Genomic DNA, 16,562 nt, shown 5'->3' on the forward strand with positions numbered 1-16,562 from the left:
AAATGGAAAAAGGGAACTTGATCTAAAGAATAGAAAATAGAGACTCATTTTGAAGGTTAAAGGCATTCATCATGATTCTTTTCTACTGTTCAAAATATATAAGAGTAATTAACTCCCTTATTCACATGGATTGGACATAATGCATCTTAAATCTTTGTAAGTTACTCTTGTGTTTTATTCTTATTCTTAGAACTTAGACTATGATAGAACAACTAGTAGATTCAACTATAATGCTTAATGTGAATCTTTGGTAAAAATATCTAAGATTTTAAATTTTTTTTATTATTATTAGTGTTTAAACTTGTTTAGTGTATATTGTTTAGTGTTTTTACATGGAATTGGATCACGAAACATAATCTCGGTGAGGTTTTTATCATATATTTTCACTTAATCAATTAAATATCTAAGATAGTAATTAGAGGTATATTGTTTAGTGTTTTTACATGGAATTGGATCACGAAACATAATCTCGATGAGGTTTTTATCATATATTTTCACTTAATCAATTTCATTATTTTCTTGGAATTTGATTTATTTTATTCAAAGATTTTCTCCTAAATAAGTAAATAATCATAGTTTTTCTTAATGACGTGAGTCTCTTGGAAAAATGACATTTGGACTTATACACTTTATTATTTGTGTAATTTGATACACTTGTCAATATCCATAACAAGTTTTTAGTGTCATTATTGGGGATTTGCGTTTTGCTTAGTTAATTGTATTTTATTTACCAATTTTGGTATAAATTGTTTATATTTTTTTATATATTTCTCTTTCCTTTTTTTCCGTATAGTTAAACTTTTTATATAAATAAATCGTTACTACTAACTCGTTCCTTCTACTTTTTCCTTGTTTTGTATGAGAAGAAGGATTCAGCAGATCAATTACTTTACGATCCTAAAATTGAAAGAATAACTTTGGTAATAACAGGATATGTTAAAGACTTTTCAAGGAAGCACGTGAAGCCTCATAAAGAGAAGCAAAAAATGTTTCAGATTTCTTAAATTTATCTCACATTCAACTGTTAGACTAAGAAGAAGAGGTAGATATGGTTGGAGTAGGTTGGACAACGTACTTTAGGAGAACATTCAACATTTGTAGGACCGTTGAATTTCAACAACATTGTTAGGTCGGTGATGAACATAACCAACATGGAGATGAAACCTGCTCTTATTCATCTGGTGTAGAGTAACAATTCAATAGGTTATTTCACTTGATCACATTCTTAGAGATTTAAGTCTGTTTCCTTTTCATTGGTAGGTAACACAAATGTGTGATTGCATTCTAGAGAGACCAGTCGTGCCTTTTGGCCGTTAAAGTAGGTGGCTCATGCCACATGCCGCATGCCACACAACCTTCTTCCTATTCTCCTAGAGAGACCCAAAGGTGACCCCCAAGAAAACCACTAACGGAGGAGCAACGATGAGTAGTAAGAGTGGGTGTGAGTACTTTGTTATCCAGTATGTGTGGCGCAATAAATCGACAAAGTTGTTCGCCCCAAAATATACATAATGAGGTTGAGTATAGTACCTGGTGTGTTGCACCAACGTTTTTACTTGTAAGACTTGAGAGAGTAGGGGGAATAGGTCCTGGCTAAGTGTGAAAGGTCTACTTAACCATTCTATCCGAGTAGTGTGACCTTAGTTATCTTAGATGTGTAGAAAAGTAAGAAAAGGAGAAACCTAAATATTCTATACCCTTGAAATGTTTGTGTTACATGCTTATTTTTTTATATTGATATTGTAAGCTCACTTATACTTGTTTGTTGTTGTTGTTGTGTGTGTGTGTATAATGCGATGATCATATGACGCGAGTGTTGTAAGGGAACATATAGGAATGAAGATGTTTCTCGAGCTGCTAATTGATGAGAGAGGGGATCCACGATAAGAATTTTGCAAGGATGTTTTGAAAGTTTATGCAAATAAATTTGTAAGTTGTAATTGATGTTTTTCTTATTTAATTTGAGATTATGGACAAGTATGTTTTAAAGTTATAATAAATTAAGTTTTTTTTGAAAATTTCAAACTATATCTTTGAGAATTTTTTAACTTTGATGCCCTTAAGTGATTCTCAAAATTGGAACTGTTACAATGTTTCACTGTACAAGAAAACCATTTCAACATTTTAGAAAAATTCCTCATTAATGCCTCATTAATGTGTTTTCACTAGTTATTTATAATTTTATTTAACAATTGTAAATTAATATTTATTTATATATTTCATCATCTGAAATATATTTGTATGAGCTAAATCTTATTTTTTAGTATCAAATTCATAAAGATAACTTTTACTTACCATTGTCCAAATGTCTTACAAATTGTTAATAAATTATATTTATTTTCAATTAAAACCTATTATTAATCAATTGAAAATATAAAACAGAAATAAACATTTTTTTAATCTTTATAAAATTAGTAAAATTTTATGTTGATCCCTATAGTTTTCTTTTGCTTTAAAATTGAAAATTACTATTTTTGAATCTTAATATTTATATGACCTATTTATCTATTTATTTGCTAAATAAAATATCAAGTAAGCACTATAACGGTCTTGTGATAATGTTACTATCATACTATGCCACGCATAAAGATGAATAAAACAATTTTTAGTTATCTATCTTAAAATAAATATAAAAGACTAAAAGTAATAATTTAAAATTTTGGAGAATTAAAATTGAAGACAAATATTTTTATAAAAATCAAAATAAAAAATGTTAAATTAGAAACAGCAATACAAATTTTATAGAAATGAAAAAAAAATAGTGAGTAAATTAAAAAAACTCGTAGATGTTTTTAAGAAGTAAAAATACTTTTAAGCCTACAAAAAATATAACATTGGTAATATGTATTAAAAAATGAAAAATAAAGATAAAAAACACGTCATATTTTGAGGGTAACCTAGTAACGAGGGTGAGTGCTGTATATATCTAATACTTGTCTTTCCGCAAACTTTCATCTTCATTTTCCGCTTCGGCTCGGTTAGGTTTTCCTTCCTCGTGTTTGCCCGGAACTACTTCTCCACTCATCGGTATTTTTTTCCCTTTTATTTGCCTAATTTTGTATTTAACCCTGATTTTCTTCTTCTTTCACTCCCTCAATTCAAATTCGTATGTTTCTGATTCAAGCTGGTTTCTAATTGTCCTAATTCGCTTATTAAGAACAATTTGAAGCTGTATATGATAATGAGTTTAGTTAATTTCGTTTTTGGAAGTTACGGGGTTGTTTCGCTTGCCTGAATTCTGGTCCCTAAAATTCACAATTTTAGTAAAGGTTTCTGCCTGCATAAGGGACTATATAGGTTGAATTTTAATAATTTGACTTAATGTTTTAATTTTTGTGCAATCATAGTTGTACTTTTGTGTGCTTTTATTCCTAGTTAGGTTTTCCTTGCCCAGGTTGTGATCTGTCTTTTTGCTACACTATACATAAAACTTGAACGAAAAATTCTTACCTGAAATTTTCACCCTCAATTTTTAATAGGATTCGTAAGTGACCGAGTGACAGAGCTGCTGTGCCCTTAAAATGTGATACATAGATACACAAGATTGCTTTATAGGCTAACTATTTTATTATTTTTCTTCCAGGAAATAGACTCACTTTTTTTTTTCAGTTAATTTTTTTTTCTGTTGAAGTGTAGATGTTAATTGTCACAAGTTGGGAAATATCTTTAATCATAGTATTATGCTGTCTTTTGGTTTATAACCAAACATTGATTCCTTAAATTTTTGAAAATTAATTGTCTATATTAATAGGGAGCGGTACTTCCAGCTATTTGTTAGATGGTGTGATGGCTTGTCTTGCATAGTTAATCCAAACATTATGTACTAATGCTTGTCTTCCTGCATTTATGCAGTTTAAAATGTCTGATGTGGAAGAGTATCGCTGCTTCATTGGTGGCCTTGCATGGTCAACATCTGATAGAAAATTAAAGGATACATTTGAAAAGTTCGGCAAGCTTGTTGAGGCAAAGGTGACCAGTATCATATTATAACTATAATAGTTGTAGTTCATCTAGCTGAAACTATTGTTATCAGTATCATAATTTTTGTTTGCGTAGAAATTGGTTTATGCTGTACATTTTTGCTGATATCTGGAATTTATCCTCTCTTTTTTGTTCTAGGAGTAAAATTACAAGACATGATATACTTGTTTATTACCAAATAAAATGAACAAAATAAAAATAATATGTGTAATATGTTTATGAATCTAAGCATTATTTTTGTTTTGGAAATTATTAATCTTCACTTTCATCATATATTTGAAACAGGTTGTTGTTGACAAATTCTCTGGGCGTTCACGTGGTTTTGGATTTGTCACATTTGATGAAAAGAAAGCAATGGAAGAGGCTATTGATGCTATGAATGGGATGGATTTAGATGGGCGGACTATTACTGTTGATAGAGCCCAGCCTCAACAAGGATCAACTAGAGATGATGGTGATCGCTACCGGGAGCGTGGTCGTGATCGTGATCGTAACCGAGATTATGGAGGTGGAGGGGGCCGAGGATCTAATGGTGGTGAATGCTTTAAATGTGGAAAACCTGGTCATTTTGCTAGGGAATGCCCTGGTGAAGGGTCCAGGGGTGGCGGAAGGTATGGTGGTAGGGAAAGTAGATATGGTGGAAGTGGTGGTGGTGGTGGTGGTGGTAGTCACTATGGTCCAGATAGAAATGCAGATCGTTCTTCAGGGGGCCGCAACAGGGATGGCGGTAGTCATGGAGATTCCGGAAATGATCGATATCATCGTGATCGTGCAGGACCGTATGAGCGAGAGCGACGGGGATCGGGAGGCTTTCGCTGATATAATTTAATCTTTCAATGAGGTATTCAGCATGTAATGATCTCTCATCTCTCCTTTCTGTCCTTTGTGTTTGTGGTTCTAATGAAGTTGTAATTGTGATTTTTTACAGCTTTAAAATTGAAGAGGTCGCTGTCAATGCTTCAACTTTATTTTTCATTCCCACTTCACAATGCTCTGGACTTCTGGGATTGTTGTTTGGATGGATCATTGATACCAGTATTTTGATATGCAATACTCAGCACATTTTGCAAACTCTTTATGTTCCTAAATGCTGATCTTTTGGTCTAGTGAAATCTTATGCATACTTGACTTGCGGTCAAATTCGATGTTGTGCTCTATGCTATCTATAATTGCTGCTGCTGGGTATCTTGTGAATTGTGACTTTAATGCATGGGGAGTTGCGTATGACATATTTGCTGCTGGATTACCTGATTCAGTTTAAGACGTATTGGAAAGTTTTGTTGGTGTTGGATGGGTGGGTTTTGGAAAGACCAAGATGGAGGTCCAAATGTGGAGTTTTGCTTCTTCTCATTGGGAGAAGGAAGTTTTAAAAGTAGAATGCCCATTTGGCTATCCCGTCTCAGGATCTTTGAGTAAAAGTAGTCAAGCCGGTAAATTATTGAATATTTGTCTAGCACACCTACTTTCTTCTTTGCTAGATTTCTGCTTTGGCCAGCGCTTTATTAATGTTATTGACCTTTTGGCAGGATTCTTGGCTTAATGTGGTCCTTTTTGGATTCATCATTGGGTTCTTTTGTTGCTAATTGGACATGCATGGTTTTTAAAACATAAAAAAATCTTTTCAGCTGCAAATGGCTACCCACAATTGCACTCAAATATGCATACCACTCTTGTTTTCTTCACGGGGCACTGATGGAAAGGGGTTCCTTTTTCTATGATTGTGGCTCTTTGTTTGGGAGATCATGATCCGTTGAGCAACTACGATCCATTGCTTTTTTTACGTTGTTGCTCTATTTGGTGGAAGATTGCTCTCATCCAACTTTTTACCTGCCTGCATGTAATGTTTTGTTTGCTGAGATCCAGTTTGTCTTACCATAGAGCGCTAGTGAAACCTGACTTTGCTCTCATATTTCCATGCTCTTCAACCTCAAGGTTAATATCAGATTTCAGATTGCCGCCTTACTTAACCTTCTCACTATCATTATCAAAGGAAATTGGTTCTTTATCTCCAGAAATTTGTAATTTGGTTGTATCTGTTGTCATGTGAAATGCTAAACCCTGTTCAATCTGTTTTCATTCACTTGTTCTGATTATCTTGACGAGTCTTATATCTGACCGATTTTCATATTTGTATTACTTTGCAAATTTCTATGCATAATGGGTATTGTTACATGCTTTTATTCTTGGCTTAAATAAGTATTTGATGACAATATTTTTAGTTGAGTACTGAATAATTTATTTTAAAATCGGATATCTAATAAATTAATTGTTCTGGTTTAATTTGTGTCAGTTTTATTTCATGTCTCTACTGAGTTGGTTTTGATATAATGTCACTGTATTATTGTATGCAAAATATCGATTATGGAGTTAATTTTGTTTTAAATACTTGAAATAGATATAAATAGATGTTTTGTTTAAGAATTTACATAAAAAGATCTAACTTATTAGATATGTAATTGAAAGGAAAAACAATGAATTATATATAGAATATTAAACTTATTATGCTTTTGATTACGTATTGGCACGAAATTATTAGAGGATAGAATAAACTTGAGTATCTATTCATGCCCCTGACCTAACCTAAAGAAAGCAGCTCATAGTGATTGAATTTTTTACCAAGTTTATGTAATTTACATAAGAAATTATGTAAATGGGTATATTTTTAAAATTTTGCATCAACACGTAGTGCGGCTACGATCATGTGGTTTGGTTTTAATTATTTTAAGAACTTTCTTTTTCAATTTTGAAATTGTGTTTGAAAGTAAGGTTTTTTTCTTTGTTTTAATTCATGCTTTGAAGCACGCTTTACTTTTTATTTTCTTTTCTTTTTTAGTGGCCCCATGATTAAATTTTTATTTATTTTAAATGCCCTTTTAACACAGAAAAAAATTATTTAAATTTAAAATTTACTTTAATTTAAATGTATTAAATTTTAGTTTTAGTTTGTTTAACATGTATATTTTATTTATTTCATAAGGTTATTTTACATTGCTAGATAATTGAAATGCAAAGATCCTATAAAGGGGAGTTTGAATGTATTTTAAATTCTTTGCTAATCAAAACTTAGAACTTGTTTACTTGAATGAATTTGGGAGAGAGGGATTCAGGGGATTTGAAGGTAAATTTTTTTATTGTTTATTTGAGTAGATTTGGAGGTAAGTGAGAATGAATTTGAAAGTAAAATGTGTAAGAATTAGTGTAGGATTTGATTGACATGACAAATTAAAAAAATTTAATTCCAAATCCACTCTCATTTACTTTCAAATTTACTCAAATAAACAAAAAAATTTACTTTCAAATCCTCTCAAATCCCCTCAATCACTTTTTCCCAAATCCATTCAAGTGAACAAAGCCTTAATAATTATATTAGAGTTTAGACGATCTATAATAATTATTAGATGTGTGTGTTTTCAATAACGTGTCAATTAAGTTTTAAAAGATTATAATGAATGCAACCCACTTTTAGTATATAACTATTATCAACTATTTCTAGTTTCTATAGATAACCTAACTATTCCTAGTTTAACCATTCTTGATATCACCTTAGACAATTTGTCTATAACGTTTAACTCAACTGAGTTAAATAATACAAGTCTTTTAATTTATTTCTAAATTTATAAGCATAACTAGTGTTTTCGGTACAAATATAAATTCAAGTAACTCTTACATAGAGGATAAATTCAACACACTGAAATCTAAGAACTTGTAACAGTTCTATGAACGGCTTTAGAAAATATAAACTTTGAAAGAAGCAAAGTAAGTATTCAATGATAGATCTCATATATATCTTCTCATATAATATTCTTTTCTGTGCGTCCTCTTGATATAGTCTTCTTTGAAAGATGACTATTGGACACAAAGTTGACTTCTAGATAAACTTATAGTCTTTTTAGGTAGTTAGTCAGACTAGGTCTATGTTGTGAATATTAATGCTTTATTAGCACTTTCTTTCATAAGTAGCTTGTAAGGTCTTTCAGAGCTAAAAGTTTTGAAAAAAACGTTCCAAGAATGTCTTCCTATCTCTCAACGTCTGTCTGTTCTTTGTGTAGAGCTTCTAAATAAAGTTTGGTGTTGTCATTACTTGCACAGACAAGGAGAGCAAAGCATACAAGCAAGGAAGTATTTTTTTCATACAACATTAAATGTTTTATATGTTGATGATCATAAAGCACATTGTGTGTTTGATAACAGTTGAAAAACTGTTATTTTCATGCTTAAAATTGACACAAAAAGCAACCTTTACACTTAGAAACTAGCTTGAAATCATGCTTTTATCCATATTTTCAGAAATAAGAGAGCTGGACAGGTTTATGCTTGATTTCAGTGTTTTTGTGCAGGTTTTAAGGTGAATTTAGTGAAAGAAGTGAAGAAGGAGAGAGATGGAATCAGAAAAGTCAACTAGAAACCAGAAAAGTCAACCAGTCAACCAGAAAAGTCAACCAGTCAACCAAAAAGTCAACCAGAATACGGAAAAAGTCAACCATACGAGTTTTGGGCCAGTTTTCTGTGATTTTATGATCTGTTTGGGCTTGGACCCGTTTTCTATTATTTTTATGTCCTATTTAAAGACCTAGATGTCTTAGGGTTTTGTATCTTTGGCTGAAACGAAGCAAACACTCTCTCTTCCACCCCTTGGGGTAGATTGGGAGATGGTGACAGCTCTCCTCTTCTCTTTCTCGGGTTTTTCTATCTCTTTCATTCTTTCATTATTATTCATCTAGGTTCACCATGAATATGGTGAACTAAACCTTGTATGTTTGTTGGGGAATCAATGTAATCTTTTGAAGCTCTCATATATAGAATTTGTGCTTGCATCTTAATCTAAGACTTATGCTTTCTTTCATCATTAGTTAGGGTTTTTCCTCTTTGCTCAATGCTTGCTTTGTTTAACTCATTCAATGCATGATTATTGATTTTGTCGATACGGGAACGTACGGGGAAGTCTAGATCCGGGGAATTTCTCCCAATAGTATATTGGTTGCCTTAAGCTCCTGTGCTAAAAAAACTAATTATTAGGAATGCTAGGAATCGTATGAACTCGTAATTAGGGAGAAGCCTTCTTGAAAGGTAATTTAGAGAGTGACATTAACAATGATGACTTGAATGTTGAATTCCTAAAATATATGAGAGTGGATAAGATGAAATTGAACCCCAACAACATATTCATCAATATATTTCATTGAAAGTGTTTGTCTTTTGTTTTAGCCATTGATCAACCTCATGCATACATGTTTATTTTCGTCTTTTGCATAGTAAAATCCAATTATTTTGTTCTTAAGTCTTAGCTAATCAACAAATCACATAACTAAACTAGGCCGTGAGTCCTTTGGGAGAACGATACTTGGTCTTACCGAGTTTATTACTTGAAACGATTCGGTCATACTTGCCGATTGTTAAACAAGTTTGTGACATCATATTTTGGTGATCATAAATTTGTCCATCAAGTCTTTGGCGCCGTTGCCGGGGACTCTGGTTTAACTGGTTAATTTGTGTGATTATTGATTATCTTTGACTTTAATTTTGAATTTCTGTTTTTATTTTCGGTTTTTATTTGATTTGGTTTTATTTTATTTGATTTTATTTGATTTGATTTGATTTGATTTGATTTTATCTTATTTGATTTGATTTGATTTTATTTGATTTTATTTTATTTGATTTGATTTGATTTGATTTTATCTTATTTGATTTGATTTGATTTGATTTTATTTTATTTGATTAGATTAGATTTTATTTGATTTGATTAGATTAGATTTTATTTTATTTGATTTGATTTGATTAGATTAGATTTTATTTTATTTTGTTTTATTTTATCCTCTGAATCTTTTATCTTCTGAATCTATATCTTCTCCTATATCTTTTTGTGCTAACAAATATTTTCTAGGGTTTTGTTTTCTTGTGCATGCAGGAAGCAATTAGAACAAGGAGCAAGAAAAAAACAGAACCTCTGCTTGAAGGTCTAGACGAGAGTAGACGGAGGAGAAGAATCCGAACATCTAGAGAACTTTTCCCTTCTCCAGAAACTCTCTTACAATCACCACCACAAGGTTCTGTTCATAGCACATAAAATATGGAGAACAACAATGTTAGAAGAACTCTTGCTGACTACACCAATATAGCTGGACCTCAGCACTTTAACAGTATAGCTAGACCTAGAGTCAATGCAGTTAATATGGAGGTCAAACCAGCACTGATTCAACTGGTGAAAAGCAACCAATTTAATGGGTTATCTCATGAAAGCCCATATGAGCACCTCACTACCTTCAATGAGATTTGCAACACAGTCAAAATTAATGGGGTGCCAGACGAAGCTATCAAACTTAGCTTGTTTCCTTTCTCATTGGGAGGCAATGCTAAGCTTTGGTTGAATTCTTTCCCAGAAGAAAGTTTCACAGAGTGGGAAGCAGTGGTCACAAAATTTTTAAACAAGTACTTCCCACAATCTAAGGTGACAAAAGGCAAGCAAGAGATTTCTTCATTTAAGCAGGGTATGGAAGAATCACTGGGGCATGCATGGGACAGATACAAAAGCTTGCTAAGAAAAACACCCACGCATGGCTTTGAAGATCAGGAAGTAGTCTTAACTTTCCTTGGAGGGCTTGGTTCACAAACCAAGATGATGCTGGACGCCTCAGCAGGAGGCAATATTAAATGGAAAACTCCAGAGGAAGCAACAGAGATTATAGAAAACATGGCTACTAGTGATAATGAGCTGCACAGTGAGAGAGGAGCTCCTATGCAAAAAGGAGTTCTCCAATTACAGACACATGATGCCTTGCTAGCTCAAAACAAAATTCTAACTCAACAGCTACCAAAACTCTTGCACAATTACCCAAAGAGTTGAAAACTGTTGCACAGGTACAAACCCAGTTGTGCGAATTGTGTGGAGGCGACCATATCAATGGTCAATATGCCTTTCCAGTTGAAGCCGTAGAGGATGTAAACTACATGACCAATCAGTACCGTCAAGGGAACTACAATCAGGGGTGGAAACCACACCCAAGTATTGGTCAAGGGCAAACTAGGCAAGCTAGTCAATATAATAAGCAGTAGCAGCAACCCACCTTATGGCAACAGTTATCTATGCTTAATGAAAGATCAACAAGGTTGGAAGAAACTCTTCAGCAATTCATACAGAAAACTGAATCTTCTCAAAAGAGCACTGAAGCCGCTATAAAGAACTTGGAGATTCAAATGGGTCAGATTACCAAGCAATTGGAAGAAAGGCCAAATAGAAATTTTGGGGCTAATACTGAGGTTAACCCCAGAGAAGAGTGCAAGGTGGTAAAGAGTGTTGATGATGAGAAAGTTGAGTTAGATACAGAAGAGAGAAGAGACATAGAGAGCAAAAGTACTTTTCCTTTTCCAATCCATCAAGGGAAACAACTGGACTTCACAGAATTATTCAGAATGGTGGATAATGAAGCACCTTGGGAACAGATTCTACAGCAAATCACAGTTTACACAAAATCTGATGAAAACATCTCTACAAAGAAAAGACGTAGAGATGATGAAGCAAAGGAGTGTATAACTGTTAAAAAAGAGTCATTCCCTCCTAAAGCAACAGACCCAGGCAGTTTTTCTATCCCTTGTACCATAGGGAAGAAAAAGGTGAAGAAAGCTCTCCTTGATTTAGGTTCAAGTGTTAACTTGATACCTTATTCTTTACTGGAGCAAATCGGCAATGTTAATGTGAAACCTGTAAAGGTTAATCTAGTAATGGCCGATGGATTTTCAAAGGAGCCATGTGGGATTGCAGAGGACATTATAGTTTGTGTTGGCAAACTTCAGTTCTTGGCAGACTTTGTGGTGATGAAGATGGAGACAGAGAAGATACCTATCATACTTGGAAGACCGTTTATGAAAACGGCCAGAGCTATCATTGATGTAAATGAAGGTATAGTGGTGCTCCAGGACAGGGAGGAGAGAGTGGTTATAGACGTCTTTAAAGATGAGACGCAAACACAGGAGGAAGAAACTAGTTATAAAGCTGCATTTCAAGATGCACACATGACTAGCCATAAAGATGAAAATCTCAAGGTTGCAGGTAACCATTGTTTGTTGTTTCAGGTACACAAGGAAGAAAAGATTGGAAGAGGAGGAGAAATTCCTGGTGACTGGGAGAAAAGAAGACTCCAACTTGGCACACCTGTAAGAATCAAGAACAAGTTGTGGGTTGTGAAGGGCTTTAAAGAGAAGGAGATGATAGAGATAGAGTCTCCACATTCTAGAAGGACCAAAATAGTTCACAGGAAACAACTGAGGAGTTGGTGGGATGACAACATCAACTATAAAGAAGGAACTTGAGCTTTACTGGGTCAAGCTAATGACGTTAAAAGAGCGCTTGCTGGGAGGCAACCCAGTGATTTAAAAACTTTTAATTTTATTTTGGTTTGTAATTTTTAATCTGTTGAACATGATTTTGTGAATATTTTGCTGAACATAGCATCTACTGATGGATGCTAGGTGGTTAAGTATCTACTGAAGGATACTAAGTGTGTAACACCTACTAATGGGTGTTGATGAGAAAATTTTGCACCTACTGATGGGTGTTGGTAAGTTTTTAACACCTACTGATGGGTGTTAGTGAGATTTTAAACACCTACTGATGGGTGTTGGTGGATTTTGGGTCAGGCTCGTGACGTTAAACAAGCGCTACCTGGGAGGCAACCCAGTTGATTGATTGTTTTTGTTTGTTTTATTTTAGTTAGGGTTTGCATAAGTATTTTAAGCATTGAATTGCAGGGAACCAGTGAGGGGCATGTCTAGGAGGCACGTAGGATAAGAAAAGAAGGAGAAGAGCACATCACGAAAGTGCCGCTGAGCGACAACTTACCGCTGAGCGGTACTCTCGCAGATGGGCTTTGGTTACCCTTTAGCGGAACCCGAGCCCATTAGGGTATTTTTATACCCTAAGCTGCGCAAATGCTTTTATTTTTAGGCTCTTCTCTGCACACACACTCCTACATACCTTTTCAAAGGTTCTCTACAACTTTTCCCTCATCCCTCTTTAGAAAATCTCCCTTCCACTCACTTGCTCACTAGTTTTCCATCTAAGTTTGGGGTTGGGAGAGAGCATCATTGAAGGGGCTGATTTCTTCATTGTGGTTTACTAATACTTAACAAATGTATCTTTTGGTTTTGTGAATTATGTTTGATGCAGGGATGGCCTCCTCATCGGGCAAAAAGAATCAAGACTATAAGATCCAAGAAGAGGAAGATACAGAGGACAGCTCAGATTGATGAGGAGCTGAGATAGCATTTACGGATGAATGCTATCATATGCTTATGTTTTTGGGGTTTAAGTTTTCTAAACTTATTTATTTTTTGTTTTAGATTAAGGTTTGATGTACTCTATTGGAAACCTGGTTTGTTATGATGGTTTGCTATTAACTGTGATTGTGTGATAAGTAATGCTTGATGATGATTATTGATTGATTGATGTTGAGATGATGTGCACATTAAAATGCTTATACAGGTGATTTACAAGCTTTGTGAACAAATGCAGGATATCATGATTGTGATTGTGAAATTAAGCAGGATGTGTATGTCAAATGTGAATGAGCTTATATGTGAGGTTTTGAGCTCCAGAGTTTTTGTTATTGATTGAATGCTATTACTTTGGAAACATGAATGATTTTGCCCAGGTTTTCTATGATTGAATCAATTGCTTGTTTTGCATCATATGATCAAGGTCGTTTGTTGGAACCCTTTTTATTGGCCAAATTCATAAAGTTAGCCCACTAAAAGAGAACACTTTGTGTTCTATCCTTTGAACCCTTAGCCTTGAACATACACTGAAACCCTTGATTGAAAATCTTTACCTTGAGTTAAGTAGAAGATCTTGTGTGGTATTGTTAAATGTTCAAGTTTGGGGTTGTTGGGAAAACATGAAAAAGGAAAAGCATTGAGCTAAGAGCTAAAAAGTAAGAATATGCAAAGAAAAAAAAGAAAAAGAAAAGAAAAGAAAAAGAAGCAAAGCTCAATGCAGATGCAAAGGCAAGTTGGGAAGAATAAGAAAAATTGTGTTGTTATGATTCTCTTAACTCAAGGATTTTGTGATCCAGAAAAACCAATTTTCTTGTTAGCCCAGCCACATTATAAGCCATTGAAAAGTCCTTGTGATGATGCATGCTTGTGAATGTTTTTGATTGTGGTAAAATGAAAGGCAAAGTTGATTCATGTGACATTGTGATAGTAGAGTGAATGAGTGATTACCTCTTATACACTTGTGTGTGAGTGAAACACTTTACCTAGTGAGGAAATATTCCATGAGCACATGAACATCCATGCTTAATTGATTGATCATTCATGAAATATAGCATTTGTTGGAATTTAAATGACTTTGTGAACACTAAAGCATGTGCACATCTTGATTGAACTCTTGGTCATAAGTTTGAGTGAAGTTGTTACTTATCTTGAAAAAGAGGATTTTTGAATGAGTGAACCATCATATGAATTGGTTGAAGATTGAGTTACATCTTGTTTGCTTGAGGACAAGCAAAGTTCTAAGTTTGGGGTTGTGATAACAGTTGAAAAACTGTTATTTTCATGCTTAAAATTGACACAAAAAGCAACCTTTACACTTAGAAACTAGCTTGAAATCATGCTTTTATCCATATTTTCAGAAATAAGAGAGCTGGACATGTTTATGCTTGATTTCAGTGTTTTTGTGCAGGTTTTAAGGTGAATTTAGTGAAAGAAGTGAAGAAGGAGAGAGATGGAATCAGAAAAGTCAACCAGAAACCAGAAAAGTCAACCAGTCAACCAGAAAAGTCAACCAGTCAACCAAAAAGTCAACCAGTCAACCAGAATACGGAAAAAGTCAACCATACGAGTTTTGGGCCAGTTTTCTGCGATTTTATGATCTGTTTGGGCTTGGACCCGTTTTCTATTATTTTTATGTCCTATTTAAAGACCTAGATGTCTTAGGGTTTTGTATCTTTGGCTGAAACGAAGCAAACACTCTCTCTTCCACCTCTTGGGGTAGATTGGGAGATGGTGACAGCTCTCCTCTTCTCTTTCTCGGGTTTTTCTATCTCTTTCATTCTTTCATTATTATTCATCTAGGTTCACCATGAATATGGTGAACTAAACCTTGTATGTTTGTTGGGGAATCAATGTAATCTTTTGAAGCTCTCATATATAGAATTTGTGCTTGCATCTTAATCTAAGACTTATGCTTTCTTTCATCATTAGTTAGGGTTTTTCCTCTTTGCTCAATGCTTGCTTTGTTTAACTCATTCAATGCATGATTATTGATTTTGTCGATACGGGAACGTACGGGGAAGTCTAGATCCGGGGAATTTCTCCCAATAGTATATTGGTTGCCTTAAGCTCCTGTGCTAAAAAAACTAATTATTAGGAATGCTAGGAATCGTATGAACTCGTAATTAGGGAGAAGCCTTCTTGAAAGGTAATTTAGAGAGTGACATTAACAATGATGACTTGAATGTTGAATTCCTAAAATATATGAGAGTGGATAAGATGAAATTGAACCCCAACAACATATTCATCAATATATTTCATTGAAAGTGTTTGTCTTTTGTTTTAGCCATTGATCAACCTCATGCATACATGTTTATTTTCGTCTTTTGCATAGTAAAATCCAATTATTTTGTTCTTAAGTCTTAGCTAATCAACAAATCACATAACTAAACTAGGCCGTGAGTCCTTTGGGAGAACGATACTTGGTCTTACCGAGTTTATTACTTGAAACGATTCGGTCATACTTGCCGATTGTTAAACAAGTTTGTGACATCATATTTTGGTGATCATAAATTTGTCCATCAGTGTTCAAAGCACATTTGCACATGTCAGCCTCGTTTAATAAAAGCATTGTTTAAAGCAAAGTGTTTGATGTATTATATTTAGACGATATAATCTTTAAATGTTTGTTTCATATGACTATCTAAGCTACTTTACATTGTTTAATAAAGGTAACGTTTAAATGCTTTATCATTTGTTCAGACACTATATCTTTTGTTAAGACACTATAATGTTTAAAAACTCTCTTAGGAGTTCTATAACATTTAGCGCTTTTTGGGTCAATGCATTAGACATATTTGAGATATTAGATAATCATATATCATTTGATAGCATTTAGCTTTCTACAAATGATTTGTTTTGTCAGACGCTTAGTGGCTCAACATGTTTGGATATTAAATCTTAAGCATTAACAGTTAACTCAATGTTCACTTGAACGTTTCATTATGTCAGCCGCTGTTTGTTGTTTGACATAATGTACTTAAAACATTACATTCATTGTAAATGTTTATCTTTTTCAATACTTTGGATATATAGTTATATTTGATAAACACTTATTTCATTTAGTATTATTCTTTAGCACACACAATCCTTAGACACTATTGTAAGAAAAGAAATGCCTTATATCTCAACCCAAGAGAGGAGGGGGGCGGGGGGTGAATTGGATTAACCCTTTTAAATGATCTTTTTAAAATCTTTATGAGTTCTTTGCTTTCTTGAAATAAATAAACAAAAAGTAATGAATCAATAAGAGAGAAAGAGTAGAGAAAGATCAACAACCATGCATCCAATCATCCTTCAACAACCTGAGTTGAAGG

The 16,562-nt window shown here is 33.7% G+C and overlaps 1 protein-coding gene across 2 annotated transcripts; it reads left to right on the forward strand.

Moving 5' to 3' along the window:
- The first annotated feature begins 2,873 nt into the window (after nucleotides 1-2,873).
- On the forward strand, nucleotides 2,874-5,509 carry LOC148193616 (glycine-rich RNA-binding protein RZ1A-like). 2 transcript variants are annotated; one of them, XM_088099546.1, is made up of 4 exons: nucleotides 2,874-3,027; nucleotides 3,853-3,969; nucleotides 4,267-4,822; nucleotides 4,910-5,509. In XM_088099546.1, the coding sequence occupies exons 2-3, from the start codon at nucleotides 3,859-3,861 to the stop codon at nucleotides 4,798-4,800; spliced, it is 645 nt and encodes a 214-aa protein (XP_087955672.1). In that variant the 5' UTR covers nucleotides 2,874-3,027; nucleotides 3,853-3,858; the 3' UTR covers nucleotides 4,801-4,822; nucleotides 4,910-5,509. The 2 variants fall into 2 exon arrangements, with proteins under 2 accessions (XP_087955672.1, XP_087955670.1); XM_088099544.1 differs by lacking the exon at nucleotides 2,874-3,027 and having other exon boundaries at nucleotides 3,847-3,969.
- The last annotated feature ends 11,053 nt before the right edge of the window (nucleotides 5,510-16,562 follow it).

This window comes from Vigna umbellata, chromosome 9 (genome assembly GCF_029865625.1).
Source record: "Vigna umbellata cultivar VRB3 chromosome 9, Vumbellata_1.0, whole genome shotgun sequence".
Classification (NCBI taxonomy): domain Eukaryota; kingdom Viridiplantae; phylum Streptophyta; class Magnoliopsida; order Fabales; family Fabaceae; genus Vigna; species Vigna umbellata.